Raw genomic sequence first — 25,629 nt, 5'->3', positions numbered from 1 at the left:
TCAGAAATGACTTCCTGACACTTAAATCTATACTCGATGTTAACAAATTTCTCTTCTTCAGAAACGCTTTCGTTGCCATTGCCAGTCTACATTTTATATACTCTCTACTTCGACCATCATCAGTTATTTTGCTCCCCAAATAGCAAAACTCCTTTACTACTTTAAGTGTCTCATTTCCTAATTTAATTCCCTCAGCATAACCCGACTTAATTCGACTACATTCCATTATCCTCGTTTTTCTTTTGTTGATGTTCATCTAATATCTTCTTTTCAAGACCCTATCCATTCCGTTCAACTGCTCTTCCAAGTCCTTTGCTGCCTCTGACAGAATTACAATACCATCGGCGAACCTCGAAGTTTTTATTTCTTCTCCATGGATTTTAATACCTACTCCGAATTTTTCTTTTGTTTCCTTCACTCCTTGCTCACTATACAGATTGAATAACATAACTTGAGGACAATATTATGGAAATGGAAGTGGATGTAGATGAAGATGAAATGGGAGATACGATACTGTGTGAAGAGTTTGACAGAGCACTGAAAGACCTGAGTCGAAACAAGGCCCCCGGAGTAGAGAGCAAATTTCATAAGAGTATATATACTGAGAAGCTACTGTGAATATCCCTAGATCCTTAAATAATCCTTGTTGACACAGAAAGAAGCGGGTGGAACCTCGTGCTAGCATATTATCTACTCATCACAAATAACGCAAGCTTGACCGCCAAGCTGCACGCCCTCACCCACCGGGCGTATTACCATAAGGATCCCGACCACTTTATATCTAAGATTTAACCCAGAATACAGCCCAAGACCTGCGAGTAGGAACTTCACGCATCCGAACCTAAAATATAAATTGCTCAGGGCTGTCGCTGTATCGTGCATTGTGAATCGGCTGTGGCGGCGGGTGTAATGGTGGGCTGTCCTGATAGGATCCTTTAGTTTTAAAACGTTTTCATTAGGCCACTTTCTTGTCTGTCTGTCTGGTACAAATTATGCAATTGATTTTAAGCTAACTTCCCGATGTGATAGAGAGTTGAAATTTAAACTAAGCCCAGAAATGGATGAAAATGTAACATTAACTAGCTTTCTTGTCAGTCTGTTCGGTAGAAGTAGGGCCTTGAATGAGAAAGGTGAGTAATGCCTGTCACGTCGGCTGTTCGACAGGGTCTGGGTGTTACGTGGGTATTATCGCAATGTGATCCGGCTGGTTCCCGACCAGATGGGCACAGCTGAACGGGTAGAGGGATGGAGGTCAGGGAGGGGGGAGGAGGGTGGGGGGAAGAAGAGGCTGACGGAGAGAGGAGGAGGGGATACGTGTAACATATGTGACTTACGTGTACAGGGGGAAGCTGCAGGAAAAGTCATTTATGTATACCGGAAAATTCAAAAAGAAAGATCTCATTTCAACCTTTTATTACGGATAAACTATAAAACGTAGATACACATTGCACATGTCGCTGGATGAAGGAAGAGTAAAAGTTTCGACACAGCTGCGCCATCGTTAGTTCGTAGTAACACAGTGACTGCACCACAAAAAAATCATTTTACACTACTGGCCATTAAAATTGCCACACCACGAACGTGACGTGCTACAGACGCGAAATTAAGCCGACAGGAAGAAGATGCCGTGATATGGAAATGATTAGCTTTTCACAGCATTCACACAAGGATGGCGCCGGTGGCGACACCTACAACGTGCTGACGTGAGGAAATATGCTTACATTACTGCACCGTCTGTTGAAAAATCAACAAATCATTTCACTAGTAGATGCGCAGGGCTATAATCAATCGATACATAGTAAAATCTCATTTTTCGAGACAGTGAGGCCTAGGCTTGAATCTTTCTGACCTCTTCCTATGCCTATCAACGAAATTTCGAGGATGATTTGAAAAGTTCTCGGAATCACCACGAGAGTCCGCGTTAGCGCAACGTTTTTTTCTTCCGTTGAGGTCATCGGTCCCTAAGCTTACACACTATTCAATCTAAATCAAACTAAGTTACTCTAAGGACGACACACACACCCATGCCCGAGGGAGGACACTAACCTCCGACGGGGGATAGCCGCGCCGCATTGAATTGTTCACGTGATATTCATTGGACTGTTGTCTGTAAACACGTGTCACGTCAGTGCTCTTGGGAGAGAGCTGTGGCGATGACGTGGCTCTGTTGTTCCCACGTAGTGATTTGCGAATATGGAAAAAAAATTGAGATTCGAGCAGTGATTAAGTACTTCGTAAAGAAAGGTATGAAAAGCAAAGGACATTCATGCCGATTTCCAGAACATACTGGGGGACTCTGCTCCTTCATATTCAACTGTTGCCAAGTGGACAAATGCATTTAAATTTGGTCAGGAGAGCTTAGATGATGATCCGCGCATTGGTCGGTCAAGATGTGGCACTACCGCAGAAATCATTGCAAAAGTGCACAAAACGGTCATGGAGGATCGCCGATTGAAAGTGCGTGAAATTTCTCACCCTAGCCAGATGTCATCTGAAAGGGTATATCACATTTTAACTGAAGAATTAGAAATGCAAAAATTATTTGCAAGCTGGATCAAAAACGCATGACAATGGATATGTCGGAACAATGTTTGGCCCGTTTTAGGATAACCGAACAAGATTTTTTGCTTCGGTTTGCGACCACCATGAAGCTTCGGTGCATTACTGTACCCCAGAGACAAAACAAGTCAAAGCAGTGGAAATATGCTGATTCTCCGCCACCACGAAAGAAAAGATAATTCCTTCGGCGGGAAAGATCATGGCATCAGTGCTTTGGGGTGCGAACGAGATTCTGTTCGTAGATTATTACAGGAGAATACTATTCTAACCTCCTGGACAAACTGCAACAAAAGACACGCGAAAAAGCCCTGGTTTAGCAAGGAAGAAAGTCATCTTCCATCAAGACAATGCGCGCCCGCATACATGTGCCGTCGCCATGGCAAAATTATACGAAGTAAGGTATGAACTGTTGCCACACCCACCTTATTCACCTGATATACCTCCGTCAGACTTCCATCTCTTCACAAAACTGAACAATTGAAAGCCGGAGTTGACAACTATTTTGCAGGCTTGGAGGAAACTAATTTTCCAAATGGGATCAAGGCAAAGGAACATCGTTGGACTAAGTGCATTCATCTACACGCAGCCTACATTGAATAATAAAAAAAATAGTGATTTAAGTTCTTTTTTCTATTCCGTTCCGAGAACTTTTCAAACCACCTCGTACCTTCCGATAACTTCAGTAGGAATTGAATGAACATGACATTATCTTAGTATTTTCCCTAAAGCAGAAATTATATGGAATTAATATGTGTAATGGAGAGCGAGCAATGATTCATTCTAAATGTGCTGAAGTTAACCCATGTCAATAAAGACAGTTCATTGTTACAGACATTGATACAACCCAACTTTGTGGGAGCGTTAAAAGAAGTACATTTCCTTGAATAATTGATTATTTTCATAATTAATCAGTGACCTAGTTGATCCTGTCGTAGATGATCTAAGATGAAATATTCTGAAGAAAAATAGGATCTTCAAACAGACACGACATTCAATAAAATATTGTTCCACATGTCGAGTGTTGGCGCAACTCTGAACTCTGCTGGAAGTCTGACATTGCCCGCCCACCAGATCACCATGAACCTTATGCGCGTACCGGTAGGCATAGAAGTCCCTTGACGGCACAATTCGAGCATGTGTCTGCAGTGGATTCCTATTGCTATGAGAAAAAAAGGTTTATCCCTATGATTACCACTTCAAGTGGTATAGTGATGATCGAGTGCGCGATAAAAAGCAGATGAGAACTCCATATGCCAGATCATGTCTCGTCATAGAAGACTGGAGTGTCTGTTCGTGGCTTTTTAAGTACTCTCAAGAGTTACCGCTACACAATGGATATTGTAGAAGTCTCAATGGTGCCCTTCTTTCAGCCCATAGTGGAGGTATATTCCATAAGAACAATTCTTCTTCGAATGATACAAGGAGAAGATAAGACACAGATTTTACATGACATATGTCGCTTCTTTCCTGGCTTTTCCAGGTATTTTGATACCATACATTGAATGAAGTTGGAATTTCGCCGATCGGGGACTCACTGCAGGTGAACGTAACTGAAATGACTGGCCTGGCTCACAGGCTGGGTCTTACTGCTACGGAGGAAGCTTCAACAATTCTGGTCACGCAGTACTTACGAGTTTCTTTCAATCACAGTAGGTTGCATGTGGGCTCAATCAGTTAATTTAAGATTACTAATTCGTTTTGTTTGGAGATATGTTACGGATCTCTACCTATCAAACAGCTTACAGGTAAAATCTATTCACGAGTGTGATAGAAAATTCGGCTAAAGTAATTTATTTTCTACACTACTGAAGCAACTATTAAATCTACCATTAGAACCTGAGAGATGGTAGAACGCTTAAGGTAATGGACCCTCATTCAGAAGGAATGGAACTGAAATCTCCGTTCCACTATCCAGATTTAAGGTTTCCGGGTTTCTTTATATTTAATTAGGCAAAAGCTACCCTCTCTTACCTCTTTGGTCAGCCTCGAAGCTACCCTCTCTTAACTCTTTGGTCAGCCTCGAATGTTATCGCCCGCGATAAGACATTAGGCCTCAATCTTCCTTTACCTTCCGTTAGAATACATCTTCATATTTTCTTCGGAGTCTCATTGTTGGGTCAGTTGTCACCTGTCTGTTTTGGCAGTGCATTATCCCGAATATTCATCTCTTCTCAACTGCTGGTTTGGTTTGTTTATTGAGATGATGATGATACTGTTGGTCAAGAGTAGAAGTATAATCCGTGTATACTACATTGTACTGTAGAACCAAGTGGATATACAAGGTGGTTCAAAGACTTTGTGACATTCATCTAGGGTTGATAGACTGAAATGTGTATTCTGTATGTTTCGTCTTTCGTGTGCTCCATTTACTTACATGTGGATTATTGGCATGTGCTTTTACTTTTGTATCGGTAACACAATGGTCGATTTCCGAATTTTCTCTTCTGCGTCGGCTACACTTACGAGTAGGTCTTTGTCTCTAGTGTTTCGAGCGAGTTTGGCTTAGCCAATGAATAGCGAGAGCGTGGTCGCCTTATTTGGTCAGGCTAGTTTTCGAAACGAGGAAAGGTCAGTTGGAGTGGAGCAGACAGATGGAGTGTGTTTGTTGTTGTGGTTGCGACCAGGCAGACATTGCTGGCCGGGAAGTGGTCGCTAGAAGTTGCATGTGATGGCCAGACAATTGTATGGTATATTCTGTATCGATACGGCTGGGAAATGAATATCGCTGCAATAAGATGCTCTATACATAAGTGCAGTAATGAGTTCGTATTATGAACGTGAGAACAACATGCATATGCCGCTGCTCTCTGCCTACTCAGCAACACAAGGTAATGTGTACTTTTTCTTTACGACTTTGCGTATTACATTGGAGCAATGTGATTGCTTAGGTCTTCCTGTCGGATGTGCAGGAGATTGACAACAACGGCTACGATCTGCGTGACAGATTTTGCTCTGTTCATGAACTGAATGTAACTCGTGATCAAATCTAATAAGTCGATACTTAATTCACCATACAGATCTTGCTCTTCTCACACCATTTTCAAACGCATATTGGGGAATCGATCTTTGTATGACTTCTGAGAGAGCAGGTGTTTTTTGCACATTAATCAGTAAAACGGGGTGACGCTTTCTTAAATTTTAAAGAACAATAATAATTATAAATTTAGTGCAAATTTCATAGCTTTATTGAAGATTCACGCGTTATTTAATTTTAATTTGATGAAGCATCAATTTCATCAGGTAACAGAAGAGAGCAAGCTTGAGGCGCAGCCCAGTGGCTACATGGATACTTACACTAAATTTTCTCGTACCTAACCCAACACAGTTTTTCTCAATGTAAAACCCATTTCTGCTCTTAGGAGGTGCTCACAAAGAAAAACTTTTTGTATTAGCAAATTATTTTCAAGTCAGATAAGCTAAGTCACTTCGAGAGCTTCGAGGCGACGGCTACGCGAAATTTTATTCACTTGTGTCTTGTGGTGTGGCGTTGCGAGGTCATTTCGACGAAAAATAACTATACTGCACCTGAAAGCATAAATCTGCTGTGGAGAAAATGTACAGCAACCAATCGTCAAAAAGCTGTTTATTGCAGATCTACATTTCAATCACTGTGCGGGTATCTTCAGTATGTTAAGATGCAAGTTAATTCATCACTATAGCTTCCCTATACAAATAGCCCCCAGTAGACTATCCATGCCAAAATTTCAGTTCAGGTGCTGTACATTTTCTCAATGTTAAACGAACACAGTCGCTGAGAACACCCGTTCCATGTGAACCGAATCACGTAATGGGTGTCAGTCTAGGTAATCTAAGAGATGTTAAATGAAGCAAAATATTCCATTTCGCTGTATGAGTACGGGTGTCTGTAGAATCACAAGTGAGAATAGTCAGACTGCATTTTATTAATTTGGGCCTTCTAATTTTTAGAAAATTATATCTATAGATCCATACAATTTAACACAAGCCCTGCAGAATCATGACATGGGAAACAACTGTTGTTAGAGAGAAACTACACTCCTGGAAATGGAAAAAAGAACACATTGACACCGGTGTGTCTGACCCACCATACTTGCTCCGGACACTGCGAGAGGGCTGTACAAGCAATGATTACACGCACGGCACAGCGGACACACCAGGAACCGCGGTGTTGGCCGTCGAATGGCGCTAGCTGCGCAGCATTTGTGCACCGCCGCCGTCAGTGTCAGACAGTTTGCCGTGGCATACGGAGCTCCATCGCAGTCTTTAACACTGGTAGCATGCCGCGACAGCGTGGACATGAACCGTATGTGCAGCAGACGGACTTTGAGCGAGGGCGTATAGTGGGCATGAGGGAGGCCGGGTGGACGTACCGCCGAATTGCTCAACACGTGGGGCGTGAGGTCTCCACAGTACATCGATGTTGTCGCCAGTGGTCGGCGGGAGGTGCACGTGCCCGTCGACCTGGGACCGGACCGCAGCGACGCACGGATGCACGCCAAGACCGTAGGATCCTACGCAGTGCCGTAGGGGACCGCACCGCCACTTTCCAGAAAATTAGGGACACTGTTGCTCCTAGGGTATCGGCGAGGACCATTCGCAACCGTCTCCATGAAGCTGGGCTACGGTCCCGCACACCGTTAAGCCGTCTTCCGCTCACGCCCACACATCGTGCAGCCCGCCTCCAGTGGTATCGCTACAGGCGTGAATGGAGGGACGAATGGAGACGTGTCGTGTTCAGCGATGAGAGTCGCTTCTGCCTTGGTGCCAATGATGGTCGTATGCGTGTTTGGCGCCGTGCAGGTGAGCGCCACAATCAGGACTGCATACGACCGAGGCACACAGGGCCAACACCCGGCATCATGGTGTAGGGAGCGACCTGCTACACTGGCCGTACACCTCTGGTGATCGTCGAGGGGACACTGAATAGTGCACGGTACATCCAAACCGTCATCGAACCCATCGTTCTACCATTCCTAGACCGACAAGGGAGCTTGCTGTTCCAGCAGGACAATGCACGTCCGCATGTATCTCGTGCCACCCAACGTGCTCTACAAGGTGTAAGTCAACTACCCTGGCCAGCAAGATCTCCGGATCTGTCCCCCATTGAGCATGTTTGGGACTGGATGAAGCGTCGTCTCACGCGGTCAGCACGTCCAGCACGAACGCTGGTCCAACTGAGGCGCCAGGTGGAAATGGCATGGCAAGCCGTTCCACAGGACTACATCCAGCATCTCTACGATCGTCTCCATGGGAGAATAGCAGCCTGCATTGCTGCGAAAGGTGGATATACACTGTACTAGTGCCGACATTGTCAATGCTCTGTTGCCTGTGTCTATGTGCCTGTGCTTCTGTCAGTGTGATCATGTGATGTATCTGACCCCAGGAATGTGTCAATAAAGTTTCCCCTTCCTGGGACAATGAATTCACGGTGTTCTTATTTCAATTTCCAGGAGTGTATTTGCTGACACTACCGGGCGATACTCCGCATTTTTGAAACTAGCGGCAGGGCATAGGCGCTCTGCAGCATTAGTATGCATTGTGTGTTGCCTATCATCCAGTCATCTGCTCCCCATGAAAGCCAGTAGGATGGGAAAAATTAAGGTCCTCATTACTTTTACAATACTTTTTTCTGCTTAGAGACATACATTCTTACCGTTTTCTTGTAGAAAATCACTCTAAAAACTTACAGCGGTAGGTAGTATTGGGTAGGGGTTGTGTGTCGGACATAGAGATTAGAAAGTAGCTTCCAAAGCGGAGATCACGGGGGCGGGGGAGGTTGGTGTTTAACGTCCGTCGACAACGAGGTCATCAAAGATGGAGCACAAGCTTGGATTAGGGAAGGTAGGGGAAGGAAATTGGCAGAGCCCTGTCAGAGGAAACGTCACGGCGTCTGCGTTACGCCATTTAAGGAAATCACAGAAAACCTAAATCAGGATCATCGAGCGTGTATTTGAACCGTCGCTCTCCCGAATGGAAAGATCGTGATGTACAAGTCGATTTATCTGCCAGTTTTGACCTTTTGAATGCTGGACTTGGACAAAGAAAGATCTGAGCAAAATACAAGCAACAGAGATGCCCTTTCTACGAAGGATCCTGGATGAGACGAGAAGAGACAGGATAAGAAATGAAACAATGCAAAACACCTTGCACATGAAGCCCCTAAAAGAAACTGTGGAGCGTAATGCTACACATCTGCTTAGTAGACGCTGCTAGTTCGGCGAAATCTCCACATTCTAGGACCGTCGCATACTAAAGTGTCAGTAATTTTTTTGTCTCTGACCCCCTGGAAATTTCTCGAAAAGACTGAAACACCCAGCATTTCTCCGCAGGTGGAAGAGCTAAATAATTCATGATGACGGCACCTAAAACAACCTTCATTATTGACGGCAGATTAATTTTTTTTCTCAGGAAACTCTCCAAAATGTATGTTACGATACCATCATTTTGCTGTTGAGACCTAGTTTCATGAGGTGCATACAAACTAACGAATTTCAGTTATTTTTGCTATACGAGGACCAGGACGTCCTTTTAACAGTACATGCTACATCTAAAATTCACATGGAAACCCACCATAGATTTTAGCTGATGAGATGAGTATGGAGAGAGCACAAAAATGTTCAACAGTGCCTGAACTGTTTCCAACAGGATAGCCTAAGGCGGCGGTGCGAGTTTGATGAAGTACAGGGAGTTACGAAAGTGTTTATCCGATTTCACAAGACTACGTCTCCTACAGAAATGAAGAGAGACACTTGCCATAAATGTTAACTTATGTATCGAAATTGAAAGGTTACCTTTTCGCCGGTTTTAAGCTGCCGGTTCTTGTGGTTGCCGCTAAGGGTCGCCTTGGTGCAGTTAGTTCGCACGCTCGCTTCTTTGTGTGATCCATATGCGTCATGATACAGGCAACACAGCAATATAAGACAATTTGCGTTCTCCGTTCCAACAGACGCAATAAATGAGCACATGCTCACTTCGATTTATTTTTTATTCAACGAACAGTACACTGAGCAGATTGGTGGTGTCGCAATGGGTAGTCCCTTGTCACCCACTGTGGCTAATCTTTTTTTATGGAAGATTTCGTGGAACGAGCTCTTCAGACGGCAGAATTGATATCTACGGATTTTAGTGATATGTGGATGACACCTTTGTAATCGGACCCCGGCGTACTGAACCGCTGGATATATTTTTACGATATCTAAATGGTCTTTGTTTGAACACCTAGTTTACAAAGGAGAGAAACTGCGAACAACCATTCCTGGATGTGTAGGTGCGGAGAAAACAGAATGGAGCCTTGGGTCACGCTGCGTCCTGTAAACCTACACGCACGGGCTTGTACTTGCAGACCACCAGCTGCCACCATCCTGCACAAGGAAGAGGCGTTCTTAGGACGACGGTTCATAGAGGGCGAGCTATTTTGAACGGAAGATTTGCTGTATCTTACACCCGGCGCGTGTTAGACAAAGTGAGGAGCCGTAAGGAAGTGAAGAACAAAGAGGAATGATCATCTTGCCATACGTCTGCGGTGTTTCTTAAAAAATAGGAAGATTAGTTGAATGGGTCTGCCGTCGACCAACGAAACTCAGAGCTCCTCTAGGGTGGGTGAAAGACCTCTTTGGTTTGAGGAGGTCTGGTGTCTATAAGATGTCTTGTAGCTGCGGGATGTCATACACTGCACAAACTTGTCACACAGTGGAAGACAGATGCGTCGAACACTGACGGCACACACGTCTAAACCAGCCAGAGAAATCTGCAGTGGCTGAGCACTGCTTACGTACGGGGTACAAAATGGACAACAAAAATACTAAAAATCTCTCGTCGACGTCTTCTTGGTGGGACAGCTAGGCTGCAGAAGAACTTAGCACTGCAGCGGATCCAGCACTGGCCTTGTCACAGTCACATAGACCACGTAGGGGAATAATTGGTCATACAATGGATGACGCCTCGGTGGCGACAGATATTCGGATGACAACGGCGAGAAAGGACACACGCCGGCGCGGTCACGTACATCGTCAGGCGGCTCGCGAAAGAAAGCGCACAGCATAACTGGGAGCCTTTGCGCGTGCGCCGAAGGTCTAGGTTTATCTCCCGACATGTGGCTGGTGTCTGTCCTCTACCGATCACTGTTGCCAGCCGAATTTGGCGTGCTGACGCCTCGAGATTTCTTTCTTTCTTTTGTGTTTGATTGGTATAAACAAGAAGCTTCGGACATAGCTAAGCAGTATGATCACCGCTCCGAAGATGCCTGTCAGTTGCGCCGTTGAAATATTGTGGGAATTTCAAAACGATAACCGACGTCTCGTTCAAGAACCAGTTTTGCAGGTACAGTGTAGTTAGAAATGTTCGGCGTGGTTTTCTTCGAGTGTACAGTATTGTCCCTCCTACAACTCGAAGCATTCAAAGATGGTATCAACAGTTTCAAGACACCGGTCATTATGCAAGGGGATACCCAGAGGTGGCTCCTGTTTGCCCGTTCAAGACCTAGAGCGCATTCAAAAGAATTATCCATGTTGCCCACAGAAGTCTATTGGCCGCGCCAGCCGAGTCACTTATTTCTAATGTGTCTGTGCGGCATGTTTTGTGGCGACGAGTGTTTAAAACCATGTAACATTGAGTTTCTGCAAGCCGTTCACGATGGTGCTAAACAAGAGCGTGTAGAATTTTGTTAATTCACTCTGGGTGTGGAGACGGAAGATAATTTCCTTTCAAGTTTAGTGTAGGGGTTACATTCCATTTAAATGTCAAAGTGAACCGCCAGAACGGAAGAATAAAGGAAACACGGCAGCAACACATAACTGTCAAGACATAAAGACGGATAAAGCAATACCGTCTCTGGATACGCTGGAAACCTGGAAGAACGTACGAAATCACGAAAAAAATATCTGGTTTTTCAACAGGATGGAGCACCATTACAATGCCACCTGTATGTAAGACCATTTCTTAACAATGTATTGGTCTCATCGATGCGCGTTTTTAAGAATAAGTTGCCTCAACGATGGATCGCCCAGAAGGACTGAAGGAAGATTATACTTTAGCCTTAGGTCGACACAGAGGTCATTACAGAGGGTGCACAAGCTCTGGTTATTTCAAGGACGGGGGAACGGAAATCGGCCGCGCCATTTCGAAAGAGCCGTTCCGACATATGGCTAGAGCGATTTATGGACTCCCCCCTATCTCGGTCGGCCGTATATATCTCGCATTCCAGCATTAGCTTCCAAAATCGCCTGACCTCTCAATATTTTTCTGTTTTTGGGAGTCTTTGGTAAACTCTGTCTGTGTGTCTCCCTATTCTGACAACTCTGGCGAAATGCCACGCCACATAGCAACGAATGCATTAACTGCAGATATGCTCGCAATATTATGGGACGAGTTTGACATCATTTTGAATGTATCTGAAATTTGAGTGTGTTCACGTGTAAATTTTATATCCCTCGTAATATCAGATGGTTCTCTTCAAAATAAAAGTTCTTTAGTCCTATGTGTAAGTTAAAATTTACCCAAGTTTCCTGTCTTTGTTCGTGTTGACTGTATATTTGTTTGTTATGATACGAACAGTTCATTGTCGGTTAGACCGTCAGTGAGGAAGCTCCTTGCGTTGCTGGAGCAGCTCAGGCGAGTGCACCGGTCGTTTGTGAGTTACTTTTACGAGCTTCAATCAGGAGTGACTTATGCTAAGTTATCTGTGTATTATTAGGTTAATTTTTAAATTTATTGCGTGTTTGGGTACTTATTAGGGACAGATTAGGGTTTCAATAACTGTGTGATGTTGAATGTTACTGTGTTTTGTATGGATAGGGACTCAGAGCTGTGTTCGGATGCTGGCAGAGCTGGTGGTTCTGTACCAACAGCTACAGGCGGTGCTGGCTTCGGTCACATAAACTGAGAGTGTTGGCAATGTGGTGGCCGGGGTAGACGTGGGGATCCAAGGGACGTCTCAAGTGTCCGTCGCCGATTGGTCCACTACTGTTGATGCGCCAGTTACTGCCGGCACCAGAGGTCTAATGGAAAGTCATACCTAGGTGTGGCAGCCAGCGAAATCTGTCCTCTGACAACAGGTTTAAGGCGCTTAATGTGGCTGATGAAGATCCTGAGCCAGATGCAGTCGCTTGTCCTGTTTTAAGGGAAGCCTTTCAGCCTGCAAGATCTCGGCAGTCAGAGCGAGTAGGGTTATTGTTAGTTGGGAGCTCCAATGTTAGGCAAGTAATGGCTGTAAGGGAGGGAAGAAATCTGATGTGCACATATTGAGGATAGTCATTCAAGATATGGGACGGGTCCTTTCGGATGCAGTTAAGAGTGCAGGGTGCAGCCAGCTGAAGTGGTGGCTCATGTTGGTACATGTGATGTGTGATGCTTTGGGTCGTAACAGATTTTCTCTAGTTTCAGGCGGCTAGCAGAATTGGTAAGGACTGCCAGTCTTGCTTGCAAGGTGAAGGCAGAGATCATCATCTGTTACATCGTCGATAGGACCGATTGCGGATCTTTGGTACAGAGCCAAGTGACGGATCTGAATCAGACACACAAACTGTTCCCTGAAAGTGTAGGCTGCAGAGTCCTTGAATTGCGCAAGATATCGGGTACCGCTTACACACAGGAAGCGGCTATACAAATGTCAAGGGCTTTCTCGAGCGAACTTGGCGGTTTCTTTAGAGGTCTCGGGAAAGATCCAAAAGGGTTCCAGAACCAAAACGAAGGAAGATTGGGCTAATGTCCCGTTGACATCGATGTCGTTAGAGACGGAGCACAAGTTCGAATTTTGTAAACGATGGGGAAGGAAATCGGAAGTGTCCTTTCAAAGGAACCGTCCCGGCACATGCCTGGAGCGATTTAAGGAAATCACGGAAAACCTAAATGTGAATGGCCGGACGCAGGTTTGAACCGTCGTCCTCCCGAATGCGAGTCCAAAGTGCTAAAACTGCACCACTTCGCCCAGTCGGCTTCAATGTGGACAGCAGTAGAGGGATTTATACCAAATAAATTAATAATAGACGGAACAGAGCCATCGTGGTGCACAAAACAGTTACAGCACTGTTTCATAAGCAACGAAAAAAGAATGCCGAATTTTAAAGAACGCACACTCTCCAAGATCAGAGATATTATACAGAGGCTCGAAATTTAGCGCGATCTTCAGTGCGAGACGCTACTAATAGTCTGCACAACGAAGTTCTGTCAAATGGTTCAAATGGCTCTGAGCACTATGGGACTTAAGATCTATGGTCATCGGTCCCCTAGAACTTAGAACTACTTAAACCTAACTAACCTAAGGACATCACACACATCCATGCCCGACGTAGGATTCGAACCTGCGACCGTAGCAGTCGCGTGGTTCCAGACTGAGCGCCTAGAACCGCGAGACCACCGCGGCCGGAGAAGTTCTGTCTAGAAATCTTGGAGAAGATCCGAAGAGATTGTGGTCATATGTGAAATATGCCAGCTGCCAGGCACAATGGACATCTTCACTGCACGATGGCGAGGGTAATGTTACGATGACAGTGCCACTAAAGCGGAATTACTAAATACAATATTCCGGAATTCCTTCACCAAAGTTGACGAAGAAACTATTTCAGCATTCGAATTAACTGCTGCCAACTTGAGTAACTTAGAAGTAAATATATCCTCGTCGTAGCAAAGCAGCTTAAATAATGTCATAAAGGCAAGTTCTCCAGTCCAGATTATATTCTATTGTTTCCTTTCAGAATATGCTGTTATAATAGCTCCGTACTTATCATATACAACAGCTCGCTCCACGAAAAATCTGCACGTGAAGACTGGATAGTTGCACAGGTCACTCCAATTTTCAAGAAAGATTATAGGAGTAACCGGATGAATTATCGATTTGCAGTAGCATATTGGAACATATACTGTGTTCAAATACTGTGAATTACCTCGAGGAAAACCGATCTGTTGACGCAGAGTCGGCAAGGATTCAGAAAACAACGTTCTTATGAAACACTACTAGCTTTTTAGTCTCAGGAAGTAATGAGTGCTGTAGATACAAGTGCTCAGACTGATTCCATATTTATAGATTTCCAAAAGGGTTTTGATACTGTTCCTCACAAGAGGCTTATAATCAAGTTGCGTGCCTATGGAACATCGTCTCAGTTGTGCGACTGGATTCGTGATTTCCTACCGAAAAAAATCACAGTTCGTAGTAATTGACAGCAAGTGATTGAGCACAGAAGTGACGTGTGGGGTTCCCCAGGGATTGTTATAGGCCTTCTGTTGTGCCTGATTTACATAAAGGATTGCCGCGCGGGGTAACCGCGTGGTCTGTGACGACTTATAACGAAAAGCGTGGGTCTCCCCCGTCGGAGGTTCGAGTCCTCCCTCGGGCGTGGGTGTGTGTGTGTGTGTTGTCCTTAGCGTGAGTTAGTTAAAGTTAGATTAAGTAGTGTGTAAGTCTAGGGGCTGGTGACGTCAGCAGTTTGGTCCCATAGAAGCTTACCGCAAATTTTCAGTTTCCAAGCATAAACGATTTAGGGGACAATCTGAGCAGCTGTCTTTAAGCTGTTTGCAGATGATGCTGTCATTTACCTCATTGGCCCTAGACAGTGACAAGTGTGAGGTCATTCACATGAGCATCAAAAGGAATCTGTTAAATTACAGTTACACGATAAATCACACATATCTAAAGATTGTCGCCGGCCGCGGTGATCTCGCGGTTATGGCGCTCAGTCCGGAACCGCGTGGCTGCTACGGTCGCAGGTTCGAATCCTGCCTCGGGCATGGATGTGTGTGATGTCCTTAGGTTAGTTAGGTTTCAGTAGTTCTAAGTTCTAGGGGACTGATGACCACAGATGTTAAGTCCCATAGTGCTCAGAGCCATCTTTTTTCTAAAGATTGACAATCCAACTAAATACCTAGAAATTACAATTACGAACAACTTCAATCGAAATGACCACATGGATAATAGTGTGGAGAAGGCAAATCAAAGACTGTTTTACTGTCAGAAGGCTTAGATGATGGAACAGGTTTACTAAACTGCCTGTGCGAGATGGGGGTGGCAATCAGTAAAACAAAGGCGTTTTTCATTGCCGTAAGATCTTTCCACGAAATTTCGATCTCCAACGTTCTCCTCCGAATGCAAAAATGTTTTGTTGACACCCGACTGTATAGTGATAAATGATCATAGTGTTAAAGTAAGAGAAATAGGAGTTTGCAGGGAAAGATTTAAGTACTCGTTTTGCCCACGGGCCGTTCGAGAGTGGAACGGCAGGGAAACAGCTTGAATCCTCTGCCAGGCACTTAATTGTGAATTACTGCGTATGCATGTAGATGTAGACGTAGGAGATATAGAGCTGTCCCCCCGTACCGTCAGGCCTGCGTGCTCTTGTTTAGTGATGGCAGTAACTCACGTGTATGGTGGGCCCGGGCAGCTGCCGGTTGACGGTGAGCATGGGCTGGCGCACGCCGTCCGCCGTGATGCACTGCGGCCGGAAGCAGTCGGTCACGTTGCTCGGACACGACCCGCAGCTGCTGCAACAGGAGCACCGCCACACCTCAGCACGCTGCGCCCGTCTCTGGCATTCATCACGGGCACACGCTTTAAAACTAGCCACCAACAGTACGAGCAAATACGCGAGCTCTTCTGCTTTTTTCAGAACGCCTTTTGCTCTGTTGAACGTATTAGTTGCCCTCCTCAAGTGAACCTGTGACTCAGTTCGTTATTAGTCGCTGATCGATTACAGTGCTAGACCTTTTTTTTCGTCTGGCGTACGAAGTGTGTTTAACTACATCTGTCCTCTGAAAGGAGGAGGGTACTTTGGATACAACTATAATTTCACCTCATTCTTGTTCTGTTCATGAATCGCATGAGAAAAGGACTATCGGTATGACAATTTTTTTGCTGGTTTTTTTCCTGTCACGATGATTTATACAGTTGCAGTAACATCAAAGTTCTTTGGCATAGTCTTGGCCTGTCTAAATTTGATAGTTTCCACAAGGGAGATAAACACACTGGGGGAAAAAGTACTCACTCGCAACGGACATCACCCTAATACCGTGAAACATCGCCTCTAACCTCGATATGGCCATTCGGCGAGGAGGCGAGTCCGCATGAATCTTCAAGTATGCCATTTCCAACTGAAGCTACTATTTACCACCTCCAGAAACAACACGTCATGAAAAGTGCAGTGGTATCCAATGTAGCCATCAGGTTTGTGACTTTGGACATCTCACTGCTGAGTGTGAAACCTTTCTTCCTCTTAGTTACATTGTGAATGGTTGTATTTGGCAGGCAACAAACTTTACCAGCATATGCGTTTTTATAGAATAGTTATTTGCAAGCAAGGAACATCAGAGCATAATACAGGCGCTGTGTGCGAAAGTACTGAAGTGTCGGCGCTAAGCAAGCGATGTTCCCCACCACTGAAGAATCGTACAATGCTACTTAAGGACGAGATGGATAAAGCAATGAAACATATTAACTTGGTGGAAATGAATGAAACTGCGGGAGCATGTTGCCACTGTAGCGCCAAATGGGGCTGTCCCCGCAACGTAAAGCATTTGGAGGAACGGGAGAAGACAATGTTGTGTCAATCAGCGAGCAGTGAGAGTGCACTGTCCTGGCGCTCTTCATTATAACATCTCCCGAGGACAATATCTGGATGACACAATACTGTGTGGGCGTACTGACCTCCAAATCTTAGAAGACGGCACACCATCCGGCCAACTTTAATGTGACTTTGTATTTCTTCCCCATGTGCGTCTTTTCTTGCTGCATTCGGTCCTGACTTCATTTTTATGGATGACAGTGTGCGATAACATCGAGCTGCTCAAGTGGAGGAGCCCTTGGAACGAGGGCATATTCGGCGAATGGACTGCCTGCTCGTTCCCCCGACTTTAAATCCCGTCGAGAGCTTGTGGAGTAGGTTGGGGAAACACATTGCAGCACATTCAAATGCACCAACAATTATCCAGCAGCTGTCATCCATGTTGGTTGAGAAATGAAACGCCCAACCACAACAACTCCTTCGTAAATGTGTGGAGACCACGTTGCAGATCGTGCATTGCCGTCCGTGATGATCTCACGCCGTATTAAGAACCATATCCCGACGTCTGTTATGTCGAGGGGACCATCACGATTCCCGGGACTTGTGTAATTATTGTCTTTGCATGAAAGAGTCAGTTCTGTTCGTCTCATTTCGTATTTCACTCACCTTCTGTCCTATAATATAGCAATTCATTCTATGCATGGTCCACGTTTCATTGAAGTATGTTACTTGGCAGTAACACATTATCTGAAAGTTACTTTCGTCCTTAAGTTTTCCACACCAGCCACTACCTCGAAAAATAAAGAGAACTGCGCTGTTATTAGTTGCGACTATCCCTAATAGAATAAATTACTTGCAAGTATATTTCTATCGTGAGATATTTCGCGATAGAGCGCGCAGTCTTATAAAGTTTAACTTGTCGGTCTACCATTAGTCACTGATACTGATAATGGCGTATACGCTGTAAGTTTTAGATGAGAGCTAATCGTAAAGCTCCGGAATGCCGTTTAGTAACTAAGTATGACACAGTCAATTTATCTCCGACAGTAGGCGTTGCGCGTCAGGTAACATGCAGCACACCCTACGGAAGCTCGAGTAGTCCTGCACAGAACGAAGAAGGGCTTCCAAGACGAGAAACTTTCACTTGATAATAAACCATGGAGAGACTCGTACCACGCACAAAGTACATCATTTTCATCATTTTAGGCGGTAAATATCTGGAATAACAAAATGTATGCTGTTTTTGATAATTTTGTCCATTCAAATAAAAGTATCTGTCGGAATGTGGACTCCATTCACAAAATTTCTTTACCCTAGAGGTACTATAATAAAGTTGCAGAAGTTTCAAGAAGATAAAACAACGAATGGACGTCATTATAATTAAACTGAGAGCTGTATCCAGAACGGAGACAGTTTTCAAAGACTTGCAATTCAAAGAAATGTGAGAAGCGGCTCGTAATGGTTACCTTGTAAGAGGTTGGTACACTTCAACGGTCAGCTTCACCCTGCAGATCATCGGCCAGTCCAGCTCGTGGCACGGTCGTTCACATGATGCGAACTCAATGTCTGCAAAGAACAAGAAACGAAGAACAGTTAGGCCACAGAACTAAATAGCGGAATAGCATCAAAGCGCCCGGCTTCTGCACGTAAATGCCTAATTACTTGTCTACGTACTCACTCCTACGTAATTCATTACTGGTCTTCCTTTGCATGGGTCCACAAACCCTAAAGATTTCTTAAAAGAAGTCGTCACCCTTCGTGGGCAATGTGTTTTTTTTTTCTTCTTTTTAGAAAAGAATTTTTTACCTTAGAAATCAGATTAATGTTTGAAAATGCAAGCAGAGTGAATTATAACAGCGTAAAAATCATAAATAACACTCTAAATAAACCGATATATAGAGATTTTCACAAGGAAATGAAAAATAAACAGAAAAATAAAATAAAAAATTGTCTTTTGCAAATCACAATCTGCAGACTGTCCAGTAGATTTAAAGCTACCAGCATAAACAACTAATAGCTTCATGTTAAGAATGAAGACAACCACTTAATTTCCAAACTTACAATACAACTTAAACTATCATACATATAACCGAGCAACACACAATGCCTCAGCTCAGTGATATATGTCTCAACTCGGTCCTGTATACAAACTAATGTAGAATATTTGACAATAATCTCTCCTTTTACAAATGTAAATATTTTGTGCCAGAAGATCACATAATTGCAGTCTCTTCATTGTTCCCTTTTGCAGCTCAACGTGTCGTCTTTATTAAAAGTTCATATAGCCTTCAGAAGAGGTTCACATGTAACAACAATTTTACAGAAAGGAAATAAAGAAATAAACCCACTGAAATTAGCACAAAAAATGCTGAAACAGGACTGGGTGTAAACAAAACTATAAAACGGTGCCTTACATAAGACAGAATTCCTCTCCAGTTTATCTAAAAACAACGTTATTGCTACCAAATATCCAAACGCATCTTGGCGTGACTACAGTAAAATTGCAGCACCAAGAAAATGGCATGCACCAGACGTCAAATTGTTATAAAGTGTATTACAGTAGAGTCTCGATTATCCGATCTTCGGTCATCCGACCCTTTCACAGCGCCGGCCGTGCCCCAGCCGTCGACAGGTCAGTGACTGACGTGTTGTTTGTTGCTACTCAGTTCATTGTCACCGTCTGCTACTCCTCAATCCTCAGTGCCAACTTAGATCTGTAGTGGAGTGGACGCGTTGCACTTTGTTTATTGTAAAAATTCGTGGCGGTGGTTTCAAAACGGAAAAAGGTGGTCTTTTCAATGGAAGAAAAGCTTAAAGTTTTAAAAAGAATAGACAATTGTGAAACTTTATTAAAAGTGGCGCAAGACTATAACGTCGGGAAAACAACAGTTGGAGACTGGAAAAGGCACAGTAATGAAATTGAGAAGTGGTGCTCTCAGCGAGCAACCTCGGCTGTTTTGGAAGATCGGAAAACCATGAAAAAATGTGATTGTGACAAAGTAAGTGAAGCTTTGTTCCTATGGGTTACTCAACACAGAGATAAAGGTGTACCTATGTCGGGACCTATTTTGCAGGAAAAAGCCTTAAAGATTCGTAACGAAATAAACGAAGGTGAACCTGATTTCACAGCTAGTGAAGCCTGGCTCGATAGATGCAAGAAAAGATACGGAATTCAGCAACTTAATCTCGGCGGTGAAAAGCTTTCAGCAAATATTGAAGCTGTTCAACTGTTTAGGAATAAACGTCACAAGGTATTGGACAAGGAAAACTAAACAGGCGATCAAATTTTGAACTGCGACGAGACTGGTCTCAATTAGAAAGATTTCTCACAACGAAGGACACAAGGCCTTAGAAACTGCTTTAAAATATGTAGAGTAACTGGAGGAAACATCGTCTACCGAGGTTTTAATTCTTAAGAGACTACGTGATTTTGCGGCAAAAAAGCGGCAAACAGCAAGCAAACAAAAGACAATTACAAACTTCTTCACACAGTAAATACCTGTTCAGTCTAATTTGATTTGTATTGTATTAAATGGCCGGCCAGAGTGGCCGAGCGGTTCTAGGCGCTTCAGTCTGGAAGTTAAGTCCCATAGTGCTCAGATCCATTTGAACCAACCAGTACTCAAACAGTTCATACAGCCATAAACATTCCATCCTAGCAGCAGTCATGGATAACATAAAACCTGTTTACGGACACCTGGCAAATCATGAATTACTGAAGAAGTGTCAGCATGGTCAGACTCAAAATCCCAGTGAGTCGTCCAATAATCTTATATGGACTCGCTTATCAAAAAATGTTTTTGTTGGAATGTAGACACTAAAGTGGTGGGTCAGTGGTGCTGTTATTGCTTTTAATGATGGCATCATCGGTAAGGTGAAAGTGCTACAGCATATGGGAATTAATCCTGGAGCAAACTGCATCAGAGAACCTAAACGGATGGACAAGATTCGCATTGATAAAGCAGAGTATCCAGCACAGTTGGCCACTAAGGAGTCCAGAAAGAAGAAAAAACTTGGAGAAAGACCAAGAGGATGATATACACTATGGTGTAGGGTGCTTCTGAGTGATTAAAAATAAAAAAATTAAGCATGTATTTAGTGAGTTACAGTCTTTCGAAACTTTAGAAGCCGTCCACGCTGAATGCTACCGCGAGACATCCAGCTCAGTCTGAAGGTTACTAGCTTATTTTTGTTATTCAATGAAAGTGATGTGAGTTCTACTTTTATTCTGTGTGTCATGCTTTATACTTGTATACCGGATATTTCTCCAAACACAGGTATGCAATAGTTTATATGTTACGCCACAAAGGTTCTCAGTACTATCAATATGATCTTTGGTTGTAATTGCCACTAGCGTCCATTGTTAAATGAGGGAGTCGGATATTGGTTAACGCTGCTGTATGGTATCGAAATAACCAGCGGAACAGAGAGATACAAACGCAGAGGATGCTGAAATTTTTGAAATGTGATTTGTATAGACTGGTTTGAGAAGTTGCTTGCTCGCTATTGATTGTTGATGACTCTGAAAAAAGGGCAATTTTGGGTGTTTTTTTTTTTTTGTTGGTTGTTCAGAAGTGATTAAATAAAGTCATCTGCTCACCCGGATAGTTCTTAGAGTTATAGATGCACCAACCTTGTACCATTTTATTAACGTATTTCATGACAGATCATATTTTTAACAAGAAGTGATTTTTGTGAAGATGATTGTAATTGTCAGGGACTGACTTTCATTTACCATACTATAACTTTGGATGCTAGTCTCTTTCAATCACTTAATAAGACTACTCTTAGCCACCTTCTCCTCACGAAAATTTTGTTTTCTAAATGTGTGTCGCCGTATTGCACTTCGCGAAAGAGAGTGGTTAAAACTGAAGCATGCTCTGCTTAGCATAGTAAGTTGCGAATTCTTGAACTGCACTGCGCAAGTTTCCTTTCTTTCCCCCCCTTTTTTTTTGCGCTGTCTTAATTTTCACTACCTTAGAGCAGTAACGAGTTCCCATTGCCACACGTAATCCATGAAAATTTGTCGAGTCCAGTTTAACGTCAGAGCATTGCATTCACTTGTGCAACGTTTAAGGGTAGTTAGAACGGAAAAATATTTTTTTCCACATTTCCGGATTTTTATCTCCTTATAAAATTTGCGATTTTCCGATTAAAATGATATATATATACACTCCTGGAAATTGAAATAAGAACACCGTGAATTCATTGTCCCAGGAAGGGGAAACGTTATTGACACATTCCTGGACTCAGATACATCACATGATCACACTGACAGAACCACAGGCACATAGACACAGGCAACAGGGCATGCACAATGTCGGCACTAGTACAGTGTATATCCACCTTTCGCAGCAATGCAGGCCGATATTCTCCCATGGAGACGATCGTAGAGATGCTGGATGTAGTCCTGTGGAACGGCTTGCATGCCATTTCCACCTGGCGCCTCAGTTGGACCAGCGTTCATGCTGGACGTGCAGACCGCGTGAGACGACGCTTCATCCACTCCCAAACGTGCTCAATGGGGGACAGATCCGGAGATCTTGCTGGCCAGGGTAGTTGACTTACACCTTCTAGAGCTCGTTGGGTGGCACGGGATACATGCGGACGTGCATTGTCCTGTTGGAACAGCAAGTTCTCTTGCCGGTCTAGGAATGGTAGAACGATGGGTTCGATGATGGTTTGGATGTACCGTGCACTATTCAGTGTCCCCTCGACGATCACCAGAGGTGTACGGCCAGTGTAGGAGATCGCTCCCCACACCATGATGCCGGGTGTTGGCCCTGTGTGCGTCGGTCGTATGCAGTCCTGATTGTGGCGCTCACCTGCACGGAGCCAAACACGCATACGACCATCATTGGCACCAAGGCAGAAGCGACTCTCATCGCTGAAGACGACACGTCTCCATTCGTCCCTCCATTCACGCCTGTCGCGACACCACTGGTAGTGGGCTGCACGATGTTGGGGCGTGAGCGGAAGACGGCCTAACGGTGTGCGGGACCGTAGCCCAGCTTCATTGAGACGGTTGCGAATGGTCCTCGCCGATACCCCAGGAGCAGCAGTGTCCCTAATTTGCTGGGAAGTGGCGGTGCGGTCCCCTACGGCACTGCGTAGGATCCTACGGTCTTGGCGTGCATCCGTGCGTCGCTGCGGTCCGGTCCCAGGTTGACGGGCACGTGCACCTTCCGCCGACCACTGGCGACCACATCGATGTACTGTGGAGACCTCACTCCCCACGTGTTGAGCAATTCGGCGGTACGTCCACCCGGCCTCCCGCATGCCCACTATACGCCCTCGCTCAAAGTCCGTCAACTGCACATACGGTTCACGTCCACGCTGTCGCGGCATGTTACCAGTGTTAAAGACTGCGATGGAGCTCCGTATGCCACGGCAAACTGGCTGACACTGACGGCGGCGGTGCACAAATGCTGCGCAGCTAGCGCCATTCGACGGCCAATACCGCGGTTCCTGGTGTGTCCGCTGTGCCGTGCGTGTGATCATTGCTTGTACAGCCCTCTCGCAGTGTCCGGAGCAAGTATGGTGGGTCTGACACACCGGTGTCAATGTGTTCTTTTTTCCATTTCCAAGAGTGTATATATATCACTTATAAACTCACGTGGGAAGTATTTTATTTTTTTAAATGTAATCTACAAAAAAAATGGTTCAAATGGCTCTGAGCACTATGCGACTTAACTTCTGAGGTCATCAGTCGCCTAGAACTTAGAACTACTTAAACCTAACTAACGTAAGGACATCACACTCATCCATGCCCGAGGCAGGATTCGAACCTGCGACCGGAGCGGTCACGCGGTTCCAGACTGTAGCGCATAGAACCGCACGGCCACACCGGCCGGCTTGTAATCTACACCGGTTGAAAATGTTTGACGAGCATTACTTCAAGATCTAATAAAATCGTTATCCTTTTATTTAGAAGGCAGTGGACTGCTGTGTTATAAAGGTTAAATTACGTGTTTGTGTTGGTAGCGGTGTCAAAAACAGCACCGTATCGTTTCATAATATAAACGCATGTGTGATGTCTAAGTGCTAACGTTTTTTCCGAGGAAAAGTGATGAATAGGTTGGTATATCTCTCAAAAAGTAAAGTATGACGTCAAAACGATTTTTTTTAAGAAACGTGGGTTTCATGGTAAGATATTTTCGATTAAAGGGAAACACTGTGTTCAACATGTGGCGTGTGAAGTTACAGACAATAAAATACTGGGCCTTATTATTCGTGCAATTACCGCAGTGCCCAGTACTCAAGCCGGCCGGAGTGGTCGAGCGGTTCTAGGCGCTACAGTCTGGAGCCGCGCGACCGCTACGGTCGCAGGTTCGAATCCTGCCTCCGGCATGGATGTCTGTGATGTCCTTAGGTTAGTTAGGTTTAAGTAGTTCTAAGTTCTAGGGGACTCATGACCTCAGAAGTTAAGTCCCATACTGCTCAGATCCATTTGAACCAACCAGTACTCAAACAGTTCGTACAGCCATAAACATTCCATCCTAGCAGCAGTCATGGATAACATAAAACCTGTTTACGGACATCTGGCAAATCATGAATTACTGAAGAAGTGTCAGCATGGTCAGACTCAAAATCCCAGTGAGTCGTCCAATAATCTTATATGGACTCGCTTATCAAAAAATGTTTTTGTTGGAATGTAGACACTAAAGTGGTGGGTCAGTGGTGCTGTTATTGCTTTTAATGATGGCATCATCGGTAAGGTGAAAGTGCTACAGCATATGGGAATTAATCCTGGAGCAAACTGCATCAGAGAACCAAAACGGATGGACAAGGTTTGCATTGATAAAGCAGAGTATGCAGCACAGTTGGCCACTAAGGAGTCCAGAAAGAAGAAAAAACTTGGAGCAAGACCAAGAGGATGATATACAGTATGGTGTAGGGTGCTTCTGAGTGATTAAAAATAAAAATTAAGCATGTATTTAGTGAGTTACAGTCTTTTGAAACTTTAGAAGCCGTTCCTGAAAATTTACAATTTCTGTTGTATTTTTCCCTAAACCTCAGGGAGTATTAATATACGTATCCTGAGTCTACTGAACTAAAAGAAGAACATAATGTTATGCGTAATTAGAATGATTTAGGATAACGTACATAAAATACACAAAATTATAACTGTGTAATTAAAAAATTGTTTTTCCGAAAGCAGTAAATGAAATGCAATTATTTTAGTTCAGTAGGCTCAGAACATACATTTTAATGTCCTGTAAAATTTTCATGTCAATGGCTACAGTGGTTCCTGAAATACAGGGAAGCCAAGTCATTAAATTTAACATTGCCGGGATAGGGCGTTCCAACTCCCCTTAATGTCTGGAATTTTATTTAGTCACTTTGCTTAAGTAAATTGACAGGGCATTTTAATATAAGTATTTTGGACATTTATTCTTTCAAAATTCGTTTTCTAATGTTATGTAGAATTTTTACTCTCTTAGTCATGCATCGTAGCATTGTTCACTGCAGTGCAGTGTTTCACATTAAAGCTTCTCCAATATAAAGTTCTTCATTTTCTGATCATTGTTGGTAAAACATAATTACGATACAGTTATGCAGTTTCATTTGAATTTGGCGACTCTTGTTGCTAGATGGCGTCTAA

General features: G+C 44.0%; 1 protein-coding gene across 4 annotated transcripts in view; it reads right to left on the bottom strand.

The window, feature by feature from the left end:
- LOC126353852 (uncharacterized) overlaps positions 1-25,629 on the bottom strand; it is a 301,397-nt gene that overhangs the window by 151,687 nt on the left and 124,081 nt on the right. For 2 of the 4 annotated variants that reach the window (XM_050003012.1, XM_050003010.1), the window contains exons 2-3: positions 18,491-18,590; positions 15,888-16,008 (exon numbers count right to left, since the gene is read on the bottom strand). In XM_050003012.1, the coding sequence (XP_049858969.1) occupies positions 15,888-16,008; positions 18,491-18,590 (221 nt within the window). The remainder of the gene's footprint in view (positions 1-15,887; positions 16,009-18,490; positions 18,591-25,629) is intronic. The other 2 variants (XM_050003013.1, XM_050003011.1) reach the window with 1 other exon arrangement.

Source organism: Schistocerca gregaria, chromosome 3 (genome assembly GCF_023897955.1).
Source record: "Schistocerca gregaria isolate iqSchGreg1 chromosome 3, iqSchGreg1.2, whole genome shotgun sequence".
Lineage (NCBI taxonomy): Eukaryota > Metazoa > Arthropoda > Insecta > Orthoptera > Acrididae > Schistocerca > Schistocerca gregaria.
The sequence above is the reverse complement of the archived record's forward strand: the minus strand, read 5'-3'. Positions and strand labels throughout refer to the sequence as shown.